Below are 19,542 nucleotides of genomic sequence, written 5' to 3' on the forward strand. Positions count from 1 at the left end.
GAAGCATCGGAATCTAAAACTGGACTCACAGGAGAGGTTCAAATCATAGAAAGAGAGAGTGTCAGTCCTCTTTTTCTTAAGTTGGCATTGTGCCTTTTGTATTAACACTCTAAGCGCCAAGCCCGTAAAATTTACGGGCCTGGGATCGCGCGAAAATCACCAAGCCCGTAAAATTTACGGGCCGCTACATTTAATTTCATTCAAAACACTGCAACGTTATTTCTACGGGTTTGGCCAGCGCTATACGTTTTTCAGATGTTTATTAACAAAATGCGTCCATAGATGTCACGGCAGCGCTGTAATTCATGTTAAAACTTATCTTTGCGTTCTCAGTCTGTATATCATTCAGTTGTTTGTCATCATGTTTCGGCGCGGTTTATCAGACGCAGAAATTGCGGATTTGATCAATCATAGCGACACTCTGGATAATGTAGAGAGTGATTCAGACGATTCTGAATGCAATGGTGTGTTTGAAGGTACGTATTTCCGAATTTTCCACGTAATTGTGCAGTACGCACATATCTGTTGAACATGTGTAAACGATGTATGTAGTTACACATAATGTGATATTCTTTTTAGAAGACGAGATTGATGACAGTTTGTCTTCAGATGAAGACGAGAATGATGTTGAAGGTGTTGCTTCAAATCCAGCAGCTGTGCCGTATCCGAAAGACAGTGAGTGGACTGCAGTTGACACCTACCGACCTCTGCCTGTCAACACGACACCCAGGCAGATACTAGTGGATATTGATGAGTCGAGTTCTGTACTGGATTGCAGTAAAGTGTTCCTTACTGACAGTGACGTAAATGAACTCAAGAGACAGACAAATTTGTATGCATCACAGACAATACAGAAGAAAAGAAGAGGAAATAATCTGAAGCCCCATTCAGTTTTGAGTTCGTGGAAGCCAGTGACTATAAGTGAGATGAGGCGTTTCTTGGGTATTATTTTCCACATGTGTGTTTCGAAAAAGCCCAAAATTGCGGACCATTGGAGCACTAATCCTGTTCTTAGTTGTAACTTTTGTCCCCATGTCATGAGCCGTTTGCGTTTCACTCAGATACTGTCATGCTTGCATCTTGTTGACAATTCAAATCAGAAAAAACCAGGCGAAGATGGATTTCATCCACTTTACAAAGTTTTGCCATATTATAATAATTTGAAGGAGCGATGTATCCAGGCATATCGTCCCTCAGAAAAAGTGACAATTGATGAAGGAATTTGCCCATTTCGAGGTCGTGTGAGTTTCCGTGTTTACATGCAAAATAAGCCTCATAAGTATGGACTGAAAGTATATGCTGTTGCTGAAGCCAGTAGTGGCTATGTTGTAAATTTTGAAGTTTATGCTGGTAAGCATATTGTTGACAATTCTTCGTCTGCGGTTATTTTGCGATTGTTGTCTGACAGCAGCTTGCTGAACAAAGGCCACACTGTGTATTTAGATCGATTTTATTCCAGTCCAGAGCTATTTCAGCAACTGGCAGAGAAAGGCACTGGAGCTGTTGGTACTGTGAACAAATCCAGGAAAGGATTGCCTAAAGATTTAGTATCTGCTAAGCTGAAAAAGGGCGAAATGTCTTTTCGGCGTAAAGATAATGTATTGGCAATGAAGTGGAAAGATAAGAGAGATGTGTATACATTGTCTACAAGGCATCAAGCAACATTTGGTACGCATACTAAGAGAAATGGGTCTGTAGTATTGAAACCACTTCAGGTACTTGATTACAACCTCAATAAAATTGGAGTGGATATTGGAGACCAACGCCTGCAGTACAATCCGTTCCAGCACAGAACTGTGAAATGGTGGCGAAAATTATATTTCCATTTGCTGCTTATGGGAGTATCAAATGCATTTTGGCTGTACAATGCAGTGCACAGGAAGAAAATTACAATAACAGACTTTATAACAGTGCTTGCAGTTCAGCTTGTTGAAGACGACACACTTGAATTCATTCCAAGAAATGAAGGAACTGTAGGTCGGCTAACAAAGAGACATTTTTTGCAGCACATACCTGCAACTACTAAGAAGTATGCTGCTCGTGTGTGTCACGTGTGCAGTTCCAGGAGCAAGAAACAGAGTGGCAAGGCTTCTCGCAAAGAGACACGATACGAATGTGAACAGTGTGGCGTTGCACTCTGCCTGGAACCTTGCTTTAAAATTTTCCACACTAAAAAACAATATGATTCTGTGTGAAATTTATATGTAATACTGTATACTATCAGAAACATGTAATGTAGTGCCACAATTTTGGTTAAAAATAAATCACAATTGTATTCCCTTATTCGTATGACTTTTTCTAAATTCTTAAAACATCTAAGTGATTTCTATAACTGTACCTTAAAGCTGTGCATTGTAAAGTAGTTTCTTTCACTCAGAATTAAAGTAGAAATGTGCAGCTTCAAGATGGTACCAAATTTGCCACAATCCAAACAGTAGATTTGATGCAGTAATTTTTTTAATATTGGTAAAATTGCCCGGTTTCTAGGGACGGGTGCATAAAATAGGCCTGGTACAGAGAGTGTTAAATTCCGATGCAATTTCTGTGTTTCATCGTCAATAAGATGGAGCATTTATACAGTAAACCTGAAGTTTAGCTTCGGAATCTAAAACTGGACTCACAGGAGAGGTTCAAATCATAGAAAGTTAGAGTGTTAGTCCTCTATTACTTAAGTCAGCATGATGCCTTTTGTATTAAATTCGGATGCAATTTCTATGTTTCATCGTCAATAAGAAGGTCCAAGGGATATAGTAAACCTGAAGTGAAGCATCGGAATCTAAAACTTGATTCACAGGAGAGGTTCAAATCATAGAAAGGGAGAGTTTCAGTCCCCTTGTACTTAAGTCGGCGTTGTGCCTTTTGTGTTAATTTCGGATGCAATTTCTGTATTTCATCGTCAATAAGAATGTCCAAGGTATACAGTAAACCTGAAGTGAAGCATCGGAATTAAAATTGGACTCACAGGAGAAGTTCAAATCATAGAAAGTGTGAGTGTCAGTCCTCTTGTACTTAAGTCGGCATTGTGCCATTTGTATTAAATTCGGATGCAAATCCCGTGTTCCATCGTCAATTTGAAGGTCCAAGGGATACAGTAAACCTGAAGTGAAGCATCGGAATCTAAAGCTAAACTCACAGGAGAGGTTCTAATAATAGAGAGATAGAGTGTCAGTCCTCTTGTACATAAGTCGGCATTGTGCATTTTGAATTTAATTCCGATGCAATTTCTATGTTTCATCGTCAATTAGAAGGTGCACGGTATACAGTAAACCTGAAGTGAAGCATCGGAATCTAAAACTGGACTCACAGGAGAGGTTCAAATCATAGAAAGAGAGGGTGTCAGTTCTCTTTTACTTAAGTCGGCATTGTGCCTTTTGTATTAAATTCTGATGCAATTTCTGTGTTCCATCGTGAATAAGAAGGTCCAAGGTATACAGTAAACCTAAAGTGAAGCATCGGAATCTAAAACTGGTCCACTGGAGAGGTACAAATCATAGAAAGTGAGAGTGTCAGTCCTCTTGTACTTAAGTCGGCATTGTGCCTATTGTATTAAATTCGGGTGCAATTTCTGTGTTTCATCGTCAATAGGAAGGTCCAAGGGCTACAGTAAACCCGAAGTGAAGCATCGGAATCTAAAACTGGATTCACAGGAGAGGTTCAATCATAGATAGTTAGAGTGTCAGTGCTCTTGCGCTTAAGTCGGCATTGTGCCTTATGTTTTAAATTCGGAAGCAAACTCTGTGTTTCATCGTCAATAACAAGGACCTAGGGATACAGTAAACCTGAAGTGAAGCATCGGAATCTAAAACTGGATTCACAGGAGAAGTTCAAATCATAGATAGTGAGAGTGTCAGATCTCTTTTACTTAAGTCGGCATTGTGCCTTTTGTATTAAATTCTGATGCAATTTCTGTGTTCCATCGTCAATAAGATGGTGCAAGGTTTACAGTAAACCTGAAGTGAAGCATCGGAATCTAAAACTGGACTCACAGGAGAGGTTCAAATCATAGAAAGAGAGAGTGTCAGTTCTCGTTTACTTAAGTCGGCATTGTGCCTTATGTATTAAATTCGGATGCAATTTCTTTGTTTCATCGTCAATAAGAAGGTCCAAGGTATACAGTAAACCTGAAGTAAAGCATCGGAATCTAAAACTGGAGTCACATTAGAGGTTCAAATCATAGAAAGTGAGTGTGTCAGTCCTCTTCTACTTAAGTCGGCATTGTGCCTTTTGTATTAAATTCGGATGCAATTTCTGTGTTTCTTCGTCAATACGAAGGTCCAAGGGATACAGTAAACATGAAGTGAAGCATCGGAATCCAGAACTGAACGCACAGGAGAGGTTCAAATCATAGAAAGTGAGAGTGTCTGTCCTCTTTTACTTAAGTCGGCATTGTGCCTTTTGTATTAATTTCCGATGCAATTTCTGTGTTTCATCGTCAATAAGAAGGTCCAAGGGATACAGTAAACCTGAAGTGAAGCATCGGAATCTAAAACTGGTCTCACAGTTGAGGTTCAAATCATAGAAAGTGAGAGTGTCAGTCCTCTCTTCCTTAAGTCGGCATTGTGCCTTTTGTATTATATTCGGATGCAATTTCTGTGTTTCATCGTCAATAAGAAGGTCCAAGGAATACAGTAAACCTGAAGTGAAGCATCGGAATCTAAAACTGGATTCACAGGAGAGGTTCAAATCATAGAAAGAGAGAGTGTCTGTCCTCTTTTACTTAAGTCGGCATGGTGGCTTTTGAATTAAATTCGGATGCAATTTCTGTGTTTCATCGTCAATAACAGGTCCAAGGGATACAGTAAACCTGAAGTGAAGCATCGGAATCTAAAACTGGAGTCACATTAGTGGTTCAAATCATAGAAAGTTAGAGTGTCAGTCCTCTTGTACTTATGTCGGCATTGTGCCTTTTGTATTAAATTCCGATGCAATTTCTGTGTTTCATCGTCAATAAGAAGTTGCAAGGTATACGGTAAACCTGAAGTGACGCATCGGAATCTAAAACTGGACTCACAGGATAAGTTCAAATCATAGAAAGTGAGAGTGTCAGTCCTCTTTTACTTAAGTCGGCATTGTGCCTTATGTATTAAATTCGGATGCAATTTCTGTGTTTCATCGTCAATAAGAAGGTCCAAGGTATACAGTAAACCTGAAGTGAAGCATCGGAATCTAAAACTGGTCTCACAGTTGAGGTTCAAATCATAGAAAGTGAGAGTGTCAGTCCTCTCTTCCTTAAGTCGGCATTGTGCCTTTTGTATTAAATTCCGATGCAATTTCTGTGTTTCATCGTCAATAAGAAGGTCCAAGGAATACAGTAAACCTGAAGTGAAGCATCGGAATCTAAAACTGGATTCACAGGAGAGGTTCAAATCATAGAAAGAGAGAGTGTCAGTCCTCTTGTACTTAAGTCGGCATTGTGCCTTTTGTATTAAATTCGGATGCCATTTCTGTATTTCATCGTCAATAAGACGGTCCAAGGGATACAGTAAACCTGAAGTGAAGCATCGGAATCTAAAACTGGACTCACAGGAGAGGTTCAAATCATAGAAAGAGAGAGTGTCAGTCCTCTTGTACTTAAGTCGGCATTCTACCTTTTGTATTAAATTCCGATGCAATTTCTGTATTTCATCGTCAATAAGACGGTCCAAGTGATACAGTAAACCTGAAGTGAAGCATCGGAATCTAAAACTCGACTCACAGGAGAGGTTCAAATCATAGAAAGTTAGAGTGTCAGTCCTCTTGTACTTATGTCGGCATTGTGCCTTTTGTATTAAATTCCGATGCAATTTCTGTGTTTCATCGTCAATAAGAAGTTGCAGGGTGAACGGTAAACCTGAAGTGACGCATTGGAATCTAAAACTGGACTCACAGGAGAGGTTCAAATCGCGGAAAGTGAGAGTGTCGGTCCTCTTTTACTTAAGTTGGCATTGTGCCTTATGTATTAAATTCGGATGCAATTTCTGTGTTTCATCGTCAATAAGAAGGTCCAAGGTATACAGTAAACCTGAAGTGAAGCATTGGAATCTGAAACTGGAGTCACATTAGAGGTTCAAATCATAGAAAGTGAGAGTGTCAGTCCTCTTTTACTTAAGTCGCCATTGTTCCTTTTGTATTAAATTCGGGTGCAATTTCTGTGTTTCATCGTCAATAGGAAGGTCCAAGGTATACAGTAAACCTGAAGTGAAGCATCGGAATCCAGAACTGAACGCACAGGAGAGGTTCAAATCATAGAAAGTGAGAGTGTCGGTCCTCTTTTACTTAAGTCGGCATTGTGCCTTTTGTATTAATTTCCGATGCAATTTCTGTGTTTCATCGTCAATAAGAAGGTCCAAGGGATACAGTAAACCTGAAGTGAAACATCGGAATTTAAAACTGGACTCACAGTAGAGGTTCAAATCATAGAAAGTGAGAGTGTCAGTCCTCTTTTCCTTAAGTCGGCATTGTGCCTTTTGTATTAATTTCCGATGCAATTTCTGTGTGTCATCGTCAATAAGAATGTGCGAGGAATACAGTAAACCTGAAGTGAAGCATCGGAATCTAAAACTGGACTCACAGGAGAGGTTCAAATCATAGAAAGAGAGAATGTCAGTCCTCTTTTTCTTAAGTTGGCATTGTGCCTTTTGTATTAAATTCCGATGCAATTTCTGTGTTTCATCGTCAATAAGATGGAGCATTTATACAGTAAACCTGAAGTTAAGCTTCGGAATCTAAAACTGGACTCACAGGAGAGGTTCAAATCATAGAAAGTTAGAGTGTTAGTCCTCTATTACTTAAGTCAGCATGATGCCTTTTGTATTAAATTCGGATGCAATTTCTATGTTTCATCGTCAATAAGAAGGTCCAAGGGATATAGTTAACCTGAAGTGAAGCATCGGAATCTAAAACTTGATTCACAGGAGAGGTTCAAATCATAGAAAGGGAGAGTTTCAGTCCCCTTGTACTTAAGTCGGCGTTGTGCCTTTTGTGTTAATTTCGGATGCAATTTCTGTATTTCATTGTCAATAGGAAGGTCCAAGGGATACAGTAAACCTGAAGTGAAGCATCGGAATCTTAAACTGGACTCACAGTAGAGGTTCAAATCATAGAAAGTGAGAGTGTCAGTCCACATTTTCTTAAGTCGGCATTGTGCCTTTTGTATTAAATTCCGATGCAATTTCTGTGTGTCATCGTCAATAAGAAGGTGCAAGGAATACAGTAAACCTGAAGTGAAGCATCGGAATCTAAAACTGGACTCACAGGAGAGGTTCAAATCATAGAAAGGGAGAGTGTCAGTCCTCTTGTACTTAAGTCGGCATTGTGCCTTTTGTATTAAATTCGGATGCAATTTCTGTATTTCATCGCCAATAAGACGGTCCAAGGGATACAGTAAACCTGAAGTGAAGCATCGGAATCTGAAACTGGACTCACAGGAGAGGTTCAAATCATAGAAAGTTAGAGTGTCAGTCCTCTTGTACTTATGTCGGCATTGTGCCTTTTGTATTAAATTCGGATGCAATTTCTGTGTTCCATCGTGAATAAGAAGGTCCAAGGTATACAGTAAACCTAAAGTGAAGCATCGGAATCTAAAACTGGTCCACAGGAGAGGTACAAATCATAGAAAGTGAGAGTGTCAGTCCTCTTGTAATTAAGTCGGCATTGTGCCTATTGTATTAAATTCGGGTGCAATTTCTGTGTTTCATCGTCAATAGGAAGGTCCAAGGGCTACAGTAAACCCGATGTGAAGCATCGGAATCTAAAACTGGATTCACAGGAGAGGTTCAAATCATAGATAGTTAGAGTGTCAGTGCTCTTGCGCTTAAGTCGGCATTGTGCCTTATGTTTTAAATTCGGAAGCAAACTCTGTGTTTCATCGTCAATAACAAGGACCTAGGGATACAGTAAACCTGAAGTGAAGCATCCGAATCCAAAACTGGACTCTCAGGAGAAGTTCAAATCATAGATAGTGAGAGTGTCAGTTCTCTTTTACTTAAGTCGGCATTGTGCCTTTTGTATTAATTTCCGATGCAATTTCTGTGTTTCATCGTCAATAAGAAGGTCCAAGGGATACAGTAAACCTGAAGTGAAGCACCGGAATCTAAAACTGGTCTCACAGTTGAGGTTCAAATCAAAGAAAGTGAGAGTGTCAGTCCTCTTTTCCTTAAGTCGGCATTGTGCCTTTTGTATTAAATTCCGATGCAATTTCTGTGTTTCATCGTCAATAAGAAGGTCCAAGGAATACAGTAAACCTGAAGTGAAGCATCGGAATCTAAAACTGGACTCACAGGAGAGGTTCAAATCATAGAAAGAGAGAGTGTCAGTCCTCTTGTACTTAAGTCGGCATTGTGCCTATTGTATTAAATTCGGGTGCAATTTCTGTGTTTCATCGTCAATAGGAAGGTCCAAGGGCTACAGTAAACCCGAAGTGAAGCATCGGAATCTAAAACTGGATTCACAGGAGAGGTTCAATCATAGATAGTTAGAGTGTCAGTGCTCTTGCGCTTAAGTCGGCATTGTGCCTTATGTTTTAAATTCGGAAGCAAACTCTGTGTTTCATCGTCAATAACAAGGACCTAGGGATACAGTAAACCTGAAGTGAAGCATCGGAATCTAAAACTGGACTCACAGGAGAAGTTCAAATCATAGATAGTGAGAGTGTCAGATCTCTTTTACTTAAGTCGGCATTGTGCCTTTTGTATTAAATTCTGATGAAATTTCTGTGTTCCATCGTCAATAAGATGGTGCAAGGTTTACAGTAAACCGGAAGTGAAGCATCGGAATCTAAAACTGGACTCACAGGAGAGGTTCAAATCATAGAAAGAGAGAGTGTCAGTTCTCGTTTACTTAAGTCGGCATTGTGCCTTATGTATTAAATTCGGATGCAATTTCTGTGTTTCATCGTCAATAAGAAGGTCCAAGGTATACAGTAAACCTGAAGTAAAGCATCGGAATCTAAAACTGGAGTCACATTAGAGGTTCAAATCATAGAAAGTGAGTGTGTCAGTCCTCTTCTACTTAAGTCGGCATTGTGCCTTTTGTATTAAATTCGGATGCAATTTCTGTGTTTCTTCGTCAATACGAAGGTCCAAGGGATACAGTAAACATGAAGTGAAGCATCGGAATCCAGAACTGAACGCACAGGAGAGGTTCAAATCATAGAAAGTGAGAGTGTCAGTCCTCTTTTACTTAAGTCGGCATTGTGCCTTTTGTATTAATTTCCGATGCAATTTCTGTGTTTCATCGTCAATAAGAAGGTCCAAGGGATACAGTAAACCTGAAGTGAAGCATCGGAATCTAAAACTGGTCTCACAGTTGAGGTTCAAATCATAGAAAGTGAGAGTGTCAGTCCTCTCTTCCTTAAGTCGGCATTGTGACTTTTGTATTATATTCGGATGCAATTTCTGTGTTTCATCGTCAATAAGAAGGTCCAAGGAATACAGTAAACCTGAAGTGAAGCATCGGAATCTAAAACTGGATTCACAGGAGAGGTTCAAATCATAGAAAGAGAGAGTGTCAGTCCTCTTTTACTTAAGTCGGCATGGTGGCTTTTGAATTAAATTCGGATGCAATTTCTGTGTTTCATCGTCAATAACAGGTCCAAGGGATACAGTAAACCTGAAGTGAAGCATCGGAATCTAAAACTGGAGTCACATTAGTGGTTCAAATCATAGAAAGTTAGAGTGTCAGTCCTCTTGTACTTATGTCGGCATTGTGCCTTTTGTATTAAATTCCGATGCAATTTCTGTGTTTCATCGTCAATAAGAAGTTGCAAGGTATACGGTAAACCTGAAGTGACGCATCGGAATCTAAAACTGGACTCACAGGATAAGTTCAAATCATAGAAAGTGAGAGTGTCAGTCCTCTTTTACTTAAGTCGGCATTGTGCCTTATGTATTAAATTCGGATGCAATTTCTGTGTTTCATCGTCAATAAGAAGGTCCAAGGTATACAGTAAACCTGAAGTGAAGCATCGGAATCTAAAACTGGTCTCACAGTTAAGGTTCAAATCATAGAAAGTGAGAGTGTCAGTCCTCTCTTCCTTAAGTCGGCATTGTGCCTTTTGTATTAAATTCCGATGCAATTACTGTGTTTCATCGTCAATAAGAAGGTCCAAGGAATACAGTAAACCTGAAGTGAAGCATCGGAATCTAAAACTGGATTCACAGGAGAGGTTCAAATCATAGAAAGAGAGAGTGTCAGTCCTCTTGTACTTAAGTCGGCATTGTGCCTTTTGTATTAAATTCGGATGCCATTTCTGTATTTCATCGTCAATAAGACGGTCCAAGGGATACAGTAAACCTGAAGTGAAGCATCGGAATCTAAAACTGGACTCACAGGAGAGGTTCAAATCATAGAAAGAGAGAGTGTCAGTCCTCTTGTACTTAAGTCGGCATTCTACCTTTTGTATTAAATTCCGATGCAATTTCTGTATTTCATCGTCAATAAGACGGTCCAAGTGATACAGTAAACCTGAAGTGAAGCATCGGAATCTAAAACTCGACTCACAGGAGAGGTTCAAATCATAGAAAGTTAGAGTGTCAGTCCTCTTGTACTTATGTCGGCATTGTGCCTTTTGTATTAAATTCCGATGCAATTTCTGTGTTTCATCGTCAATAAGAAGTTGCAGGGTGAACGGTAAACCTGAAGTGACGCATTGGAATCTAAAACTGGACTCACAGGAGAGGTTCAAATCGCGGAAAGTGAGAGTGTCGGTCCTCTTTTACTTAAGTTGGCATTGTGCCTTATGTATTAAATTCGGATGCAATTTCTGTATTTCATCGTCAATAAGACGGTCCAAGGGATACAGTAAACCTGAAGTGAAGCATCGGAATCTAAAACTGGACTCACAGGAGAGGTTCAAATCATAGAAAGAGAGAGTGTCAGTCCTCTTGTACTTAAGTCGGCATTCTACCTTTTGTATTAAATTCCGATGCAATTTCTGTATTTCATCGTCAATAAGACGGTCCAAGTGATACAGTAAACCTGAAGTGAAGCATCGGAATCTAAAACTCGACTCACAGGAGAGGTTCAAATCATAGAAAGTTAGAGTGTCAGTCCTCTTGTACTTATGTCGGCATTGTGCCTTTTGTATTAAATTCGGATGCAATTTCTGTGTTCCATCGTGAATAAGAAGGTCCAAGGTATACAGTAAACCTAAAGTGAAGCATCGGAATCTAAAACTGGTCCACAGGAGAGGTACAAATCATAGAAAGTGAGAGTGTCAGTCCTCTTGTAATTAAGTCGGCATTGTGCCTATTGTATTAAATTCGGGTGCAATTTCTGTGTTTCATCGTCAATAGGAAGGTCCAAGGGCTACAGTAAACCCGATGTGAAGCATCGGAATCTAAAACTGGATTCACAGGAGAGGTTCAAATCATAGATAGTTAGAGTGTCAGTGCTCTTGCGCTTAAGTCGGCATTGTGCCTTATGTTTTAAATTCGGAAGCAAACTCTGTGTTTCATCGTCAATAACAAGGACCTAGGGATACAGTAAACCTGAAGTGAAGCATCCGAATCCAAAACTGGACTCTCAGGAGAAGTTCAAATCATAGATAGTGAGAGTGTCAGTTCTCTTTTACTTAAGTCGGCATTGTGCCTTTTGTATTAATTTCCGATGCAATTTCTGTGTTTCATCGTCAATAAGAAGGTCCAAGGGATACAGTAAACCTGAAGTGAAGCACCGGAATCTAAAACTGGTCTCACAGTTGAGGTTCAAATCAAAGAAAGTGAGAGTGTCAGTCCTCTTTTCCTTAAGTCGGCATTGTGCCTTTTGTATTAAATTCCGATGCAATTTCTGTGTTTCATCGTCAATAAGAAGGTCCAAGGAATACAGTAAACCTGAAGTGAAGCATCGGAATCTAAAACTGGACTCACAGGAGAGGTTCAAATCATAGAAAGAGAGAGTGTCAGTCCTCTTGTACTTAAGTCGGCATTGTGCCTATTGTATTAAATTCGGGTGCAATTTCTGTGTTTCATCGTCAATAGGAAGGTCCAAGGGCTACAGTAAACCCGAAGTGAAGCATCGGAATCTAAAACTGGATTCACAGGAGAGGTTCAAACATAGATAGTTAGAGTGTCAGTGCTCTTGCGCTTAAGTCGGCATTGTGCCTTATGTTTTAAATTCGGAAGCAAACTCTGTGTTTCATCGTCAATAACAAGGACCTAGGGATACAGATAACCTGAAGTGAAGCATCGGAATCTAAAACTGGACTCACAGGAGAAGTTCAAATCATAGATAGTGAGAGTGTCAGATCTCTTTTACTTAAGTCGGCATTGTGCCTTTTGTATTAAATTCTGATGAAATTTCTGTGTTCCATCGTCAATAAGATGGTGCAAGGTTTACAGTAAACCTGAAGTGAAGCATCGGAATCTAAAACTGGACTCACAGGAGAGGTTCAAATCATAGAAAGAGAGAGTGTCAGTTCTCGTTTACTTAAGTCGGCATTGTGCCTTATGTATTAAATTCGGATGCAATTTCTGTGTTTCATCGTCAATAAGAAGGTCCAAGGTATACAGTAAACCTGAAGTAAAGCATCGGAATCTAAAACTGGAGTCACATTAGAGGTTCAAATCATAGAAAGTGAGTGTGTCAGTCCTCTTCTACTTAAGTCGGCATTGTGCCTTTTGTATTAAATTCGGATGCAATTTCTGTGTTTCTTCGTCAATACGAAGGTCCAAGGGATACAGTAAACATGAAGTGAAGCATCGGAATCCAGAACTGAACGCACAGGAGAGGTTCAAATCATAGAAAGTGAGAGTGTCAGTCCTCTTTTACTTAAGTCGGCATTGTGCCTTTTGTATTAATTTCCGATGCAATTTCTGTGTTTCATCGTCAATAAGAAGGTCCAAGGGATACAGTAAACCTGAAGTGAAGCATCGGAATCTAAAACTGGTCTCACAGTTGAGGTTCAAATCATAGAAAGTGAGAGTGTCAGTCCTCTCTTCCTTAAGTCGGCATTGTGACTTTTGTATTATATTCGGATGCAATTTCTGTGTTTCATCGTCAATAAGAAGGTCCAAGGAATACAGTAAACCTGAAGTGAAGCATCGGAATCTAAAACTGGATTCACAGGAGAGGTTCAAATCATAGAAAGAGAGAGTGTCAGTCCTCTTTTACTTAAGTCGGCATGGTGGCTTTTGAATTAAATTCGGATGCAATTTCTGTGTTTCATCGTCAATAACAGGTCCAAGGGATACAGTAAACCTGAAGTGAAGCATCGGAATCTAAAACTGGAGTCACATTAGTGGTTCAAATCATAGAAAGTTAGAGTGTCAGTCCTCTTGTACTTATGTCGGCATTGTGCCTTTTGTATTAAATTCCGATGCAATTTCTGTGTTTCATCGTCAATAAGAAGTTGCAAGGTATACGGTAAACCTGAAGTGACGCATCGGAATCTAAAACTGGACTCACAGGATAAGTTCAAATCATAGAAAGTGAGAGTGTCAGTCCTCTTTTACTTAAGTCGGCATTGTGCCTTATGTATTAAATTCGGATGCAATTTCTGTGTTTCATCGTCAATAAGAAGGTCCAAGGTATACAGTAAACCTGAAGTGAAGCATCGGAATCTAAAACTGGTCTCACAGTTAAGGTTCAAATCATAGAAAGTGAGAGTGTCAGTCCTCTCTTCCTTAAGTCGGCATTGTGCCTTTTGTATTAAATTCCGATGCAATTACTGTGTTTCATCGTCAATAAGAAGGTCCAAGGAATACAGTAAACCTGAAGTGAAGCATCGGAATCTAAAACTGGATTCACAGGAGAGGTTCAAATCATAGAAAGAGAGAGTGTCAGTCCTCTTGTACTTAAGTCGGCATTGTGCCTTTTGTATTAAATTCGGATGCCATTTCTGTATTTCATCGTCAATAAGACGGTCCAAGGGATACAGTAAACCTGAAGTGAAGCATCGTAATCTAAAACTGGACTCACAGGAGAGGTTCAAATCGCGGAAAGTGAGAGTGTCGGTCCTCTTTTACTTAAGTTGGCATTGTGCCTTATGTATTAAATTCGGATGCAATTTCTGTGTTTCATCGTCAATAAGAAGGTCCAAGGTATACAGTAAACCTGAAGTGAAGCATTGGAATCTGAAACTGGAGTCACATTAGAGGTTCAAATCATAGAAAGTGAGAATGTCAGTCCTCTTTTACTTAAGTCGCCATTGTTCCTTTCGTATTAAATTCGGGTGCAATTTCTGTGTTTCATCGTCAATACGAAGGTCCAAGGTATACAGTAAACCTGAAGTGAAGCATCGGAATCCAGAACTGAACGCACAGGAGAGGTTCAAATCATAGAAAGTGAGAGTGTCGGTCCTCTTTTACTTAAGTCGGCATTGTGCCTTTTGTATTAAATTCGGATGCAATTTCTGTGTTTCATCGTCAATAAGAAGGTCCAAGGAATACAGTAAACCTGAAGTGAAGCATCGGAATCTGAAACTGGACTCACAGGAGAGGTGCAAATCATAGAAAGTGAGAGTGTCAGTCCTCTTTTCCTTAAGTCGGCATTGTGCCTTTTGTATTAATTTCCGATGCAATTTCTGTGTGTCATCGTCAATAAGAATGTGCGAGGAATACAGTAAACCTGAAGTGAAGCATCGGAATCTAAAACTGGACTCACAGTAGAGGTTCAAATCATAGAAAGTGAGAGTGTCAGTCCTCTTTTCCTTAAGTCGGCATTGTGCCTTTTGTATTAATTTCCGATGCAATTTCTGTGTGTCATCGTCAATAAGAATGTGCGAGGAATACAGTAAACCTGAAGTGAAGCATCGGAATCTAAAACTGGACTCACAGGAGAGGTTCAAATCATAGAAAGAGAGAGTGTCAGTCCTCTTTTTCTTAAGTTGGCATTGTGCCTTTTGTATTAAATTCCGATGCAATTTCTGTGTTTCATCGTCAATAAGATGGAGCATTTATACAGTAAACCTGAAGTTAAGCTTCGGAATCTAATACTGGACTCACAGAGAGGTTCAAATCATAGAAAGTTAGAGTGTTAGTCCTCTATTACTTAAGTCAGCATGATGCCTTTTGTATTAAATTCGGATGCAATTTCTATGTTTCATCGTCAATAAGAAGGTCCAAGGGATATAGTTAACCTGAAGTGAAGCATCGGAATCTAAAACTTGATTCACAGGAGAGGTTCAAATCATAGAAAGGGAGAGTTTCAGTCCCCTTGTACTTAAGTCGGCGTTGTGCCTTTTGTGTTAATTTCGGATGCAATTTCTGTATTTCATTGTCAATAAGAAGGTCCAAGGGATACAGTAAACCTGAAGTGAAGCATCGGAATCTTAAACTGGACTCACAGTAGAGGTTCAAATCATAGAAAGTGAGAGTGTCAGTCCACATTTTCTTAAGTCGGCATGTGCCTTTTGTATTAAATTCCGATGCAATTTCTGTGTGTCATCGTCAATAAGAAGGTGCAAGGAATACAGTAAACCTGAAGTGAAGCATCGGAATCTAAAACTGGACTCACAGGAGAGGTTCAAATCATAGAAAGGGAGAGTGTCAGTCCTCTTGTACTTAAGTCGGCATTGTGCCTTTTGTATTAAATTCGGATGCAATTTCTGTATTTCATCGCCAATAAGACGGTCCAAGGGATACAGTAAACCTGAAGTGAAGCATCGGAATCTAAAACTGGACTCACAGGAGAGGTTCAAATCATAGAAAGTTAGAGTGTCAGTCCTCTTGTACTTATGTCGGCATTGTGCCTTTTTGTATTAAATTCGGATGCAATTTCTGTGTTCCATCGTGAATAAGAAGGTCCAAGGTATACAGTAAACCTAAAGTGAAGCATCGGAATCTAAAACTGGTCCACAGGAGAGGTACAAATCATAGAAAGTGAGAGTGTCAGTCCTCTTGTAATTAAGTCGGCATTGTGCCTTATGTTTTAAATTCGGAAGCAAACTCTGTGTTTCATCGTCAATAACAAGGACCTAGGGATACAGTAAACCTGAAGTGAAGCATCCGAATCTAAAACTGGACTCTCAGGAGAAGTTCAAATCATAGATAGTGAGAGTGTCAGTTCTCTTTTACTTAAGTCGGCATTGTGCCTTTTGTATTAATTTCCGATGCAATTTCTGTGTTTCATCGTCAATAAGAAGGTCCAAGGGATACAGTAAACCTGAAGTGAAGCACCGGAATCTAAAACTGGTCTCACAGTTGAGGTTCAAATCAAAGAAAGTGAGAGTGTCAGTCCTCTTTTCCTTAAGTCGGCATTGTGCCTTTTGTATTAAATTCCGATGCAATTTCTGTGTTTCATCGTCAATAAGAAGGTCCAAGGAATACAGTAAACCTGAAGTGAAGCATCGGAATCTAAAACTGGACTCACAGGAGAGGTTCAAATCATAGAAAGAGAGAGTGTCAGTCCTCTTTTACTTAAGTCGGCATGGTGGCTTTTGAATTAAATTCGGATGCAATTTCTGTGTTTCATCGTCAATAACAGGTCCAAGGGATACAGTAAACCTGAAGTGAAGCATCGAATCTAAGCCTGGAGTCACATTAGAGGTTCAAATCATAGAAAGTTAGAGTGTCAGTCCTCTTGTACTTATGTCGGCATTGTGCCTTTTGTATTAAATTCCGATGCAATTTCTGTGTTTCATCGTCAATAAGAGGTCCAAGGGATACAGTAAACCTGTAGTGAAGCATCGGAATCTAAAACTGGACTCACAGGAGAAGTTCAAATCATAGAAAGTGAGAGTGTCAGTCCTCTTGTACTTAAGTCAGCATTGTGATACTTGTATTAAATTCGGATGCAATTCCTGTGTTCCATCGTCAATTAGAAGGTCCAAGGGATACAGTAAACCTGAAGTGAAGCATCGGAATCTAAAACTAAACTCACAGGAGAGGTTCAAATCATAGATAATTAGAGTGTGAGACCTCTTGTACTTAAGTCGGCATTGTGCCTTTTGAATTTAATTCCGATCCAATGTCTGTGTTTCATTGTCAATAAGAAGGTGCAAGGTATACAGTAAACCTAAAGTGAAGCATCGGAATCTAAAACTGGACTCGCAGGAGAGGTTCTAATCATAGAGAGTTAGAGTGTCAGTCCTCTTGTACATAAGTCGGCATTGTGCCTTTTGAGTTTAATTCCGATGCAATTTCTATGTTTCATCGTCAATTAGAAGGTGCACGGTATACAGTAAAAGTGAAGTGAAGCATCGGAATCTAAAACTGGACTCACAGGAGAGGTTCAAATCATAGAAAGAGAGAGTGTCAGTCCTCTTGTACTTAAGTCGGCATTCTGCCTTTTGTGTTAAATTCGGATGCCATTCTGTATTTCATCGTCAATAAGACGGTCCAAGGGATACAGTAAACCTGAAGTGAAGCATCGGAATCTAAAACTGGACTCACAGGAGAGGTTCAAATCATAGAAAGTTAGAGTGTCTGTCATCTTGTACTTATGTCGGCATTGTGCCTTTTGTATTAAATTCGGATGCAATTTCTGTGTTCCATCGTGAATAAGAAGGTCCAAGGTATACAGTAAACCTAAAGTGAAGCATCGGAATCTAAAACTGGTCCACAGGAGAGGTACAAATCATAGAAAGTGAGAGTGTCAGTCCTCTTGTAATTAAGTCGGCATTGTGCCTATTGTATTAAATTCGGGTGCAATTTCTGTGTTTCATCGTCAATAGGAAGGTCCAAGGGCTACAGTAAACCCGAAGTGAAGCATCGGAATCTAAAACTGGATTCACAGGAGAGGTTCAAATCATAGATAGTTAGAGTGTCAGTGCTCTTGCGCTTAAGTCGGCATTGTGCCTTATGTTTCAAATTCGGAAGCAAACTCTGTGTTTCATCGTCAATAACAAGGACCTAGGGATACGGTAAACCTGAAGTGAAGCATCCGAATCTAAAACTGAACTCTCAGGAGAAGTTCAAATCATAGATAGTGAGAGTGTCAGTTCTCTTTTACTTAAGTCGGCATTGTGCCTTTTGTATTAATTTCCGATGCAATTTCTGTGTTTCATCGTCAATAAGAAGGTCCAAGGGATACAGTAAACCTGAAGTGAAGCACCGGAATCTAAAACTGGTCTCACAGTTGAGGTTCAAATCATAGAAAGTGAGAGTGTCAGTCCTCTTTTCCTTAAGTCGGCATTGTGCCTTTTGTATTAAATTCCGATGCAATTTCTGTGTTTCATCGTCAATAAGAAGGTCCAAGGAATACAGTAAACCTGAAGTGTAGCATCGGAATCTAAAACTGGACTCACAGGAGAGGTTCAAATCATAGAAAGAGAGAGTGTCAGTCCTCTTTTACTTAAGTCGGCATGGTGGCTTTTGAATTAAATTCGGATGCAATTTCTGTGTTTCATCGTCAATAACAGGTCCAAGGGATACAGTAAACCTGAAGTGAAGCATCGGAATCTAAGCTTGGTGTCACATTAGAGGTTCAAATCATAGAAAGTTAGAGTGTCAGTCCCCTTGTACTTATGTCGGCATTGTGCCTTTTGTATTAAATTCCGATGCAATTTCTGTGTTTCATCGTCAATAAGAAGTTGCAAGGTATACGGTAAACCTGAAGTGACGCATCGGAATCTAAAACTGGACTCACAGGATATGTTCAAATCATAGAAAGTGAGAGTGTCAGTCCTCTTTTACTTAAGTCGGCATTGTGCCTTATGTATTAAATTCGGATGCAATTTCTGTGTTTCATCGTCAATAAGAAGGTCCAAGGTATACAGTAAACCTGAAGTGAAGCATCGGAATTTAAAACTGGACTCACATTAGAGGTTCAAATCATAGAAAGAGAGAGTGTCAGTCCTCTTTTACTTTAGTCGGCATGGTGCCTTTTGAATTAAATTCGGATGCAATTTCTGTGTTTCATCGTCAATAAGAGGTCCAAGGGATACAGTAAACCTGTAGTGAAGCATCGGAATCTAAAACTGGACTCACAGGAGAAGTTCAAATCATAGAAAGTGAGAGTGTCAGTCCTCTTGTACTTAAGTCAGCATTGTGCCACTTGTATTAAATTCGGATGCAATTCCTGTGTTCCATCGTCAATTAGAAGGTCCAAGGGATACAGTAAACCTGAAGTGAAGCATCGGAATCTAAAACTAAACTCACAGGAGAGGTTCAAAACATAGATAATTAGAGTGTGAGTCCTCTTGTACTTAAGTCGGCATTGTGCCTTTTGAATTTAATTCCGATCCAATGTCTGTGTTTCATCGTCAAAAAGAAGGTGCAAGGTATACAGTAAACCTAAAGTGAAGCATCGGAATCTAAAACTGGACTCGCAGGAGAGGTTCTAATCATAAAGAGTTAGAGTGTCAGTCCTCTTGTACATAAGTCGGCATTGTGCCTTTTGAGTTTAATTCCGATGCAATTTCTATGTTTCATCGTCAATTAGAAGCTGCACGGTATACAGTAAAAGTGAAGTGAGGCATCGGAATCTAAAACTGGACTCACAGGAGAGGTTCAAATCATAGAAAGAGAGAGTGTCAGTCCTCTTGTACTTAAGTCGGCATTCTGCCTTTTGTATTAAATTCGGATGCCATTCTGTATTTCATCGTCAATAAGACGGTCCAAGGGATACAGTAAACCTGAAGTGAAGCATCGGAATCTAAAACTGGACTCACAGGAGAGGTTCAAA

At 39.7% G+C, this 19,542-nt stretch overlaps 1 protein-coding gene across 1 annotated transcript; it reads left to right on the forward strand.

Annotated features, from left to right (window-relative positions):
- The first annotated feature begins 361 nt into the window (after window positions 1-361).
- Window positions 362-2,195, forward strand: LOC124740675 (piggyBac transposable element-derived protein 4-like). The gene is made up of 2 exons (XM_047248626.1): window positions 362-476; window positions 580-2,195. Exons 1-2 carry the CDS (start codon window positions 362-364, stop codon window positions 2,193-2,195), a joined length of 1,731 nt encoding a protein of 576 aa, XP_047104582.1.
- The last annotated feature ends 17,347 nt before the right edge of the window (window positions 2,196-19,542 follow it).

Source organism: Schistocerca piceifrons, unplaced genomic scaffold (assembly GCF_021461385.2).
Source record: "Schistocerca piceifrons isolate TAMUIC-IGC-003096 unplaced genomic scaffold, iqSchPice1.1 HiC_scaffold_1801, whole genome shotgun sequence".
NCBI classification, from domain to species: Eukaryota; Metazoa; Arthropoda; class Insecta; order Orthoptera; family Acrididae; genus Schistocerca; species Schistocerca piceifrons.

Bases quoted from the DNA above. Each gene is read 5' to 3' on its own strand.
- LOC124740675 (XM_047248626.1), top strand. From the start codon at position 362: ATGTTTCGGCGCGGTTTATCAGACGCAGAAATTGCGGATTTGATCAAT. The intron at 477-579 runs GTACGTATTTCC...TATTCTTTTTAG, and splicing joins ATGCAATGGTGTGTTTGAAG to AAGACGAGATTGATGACAGT.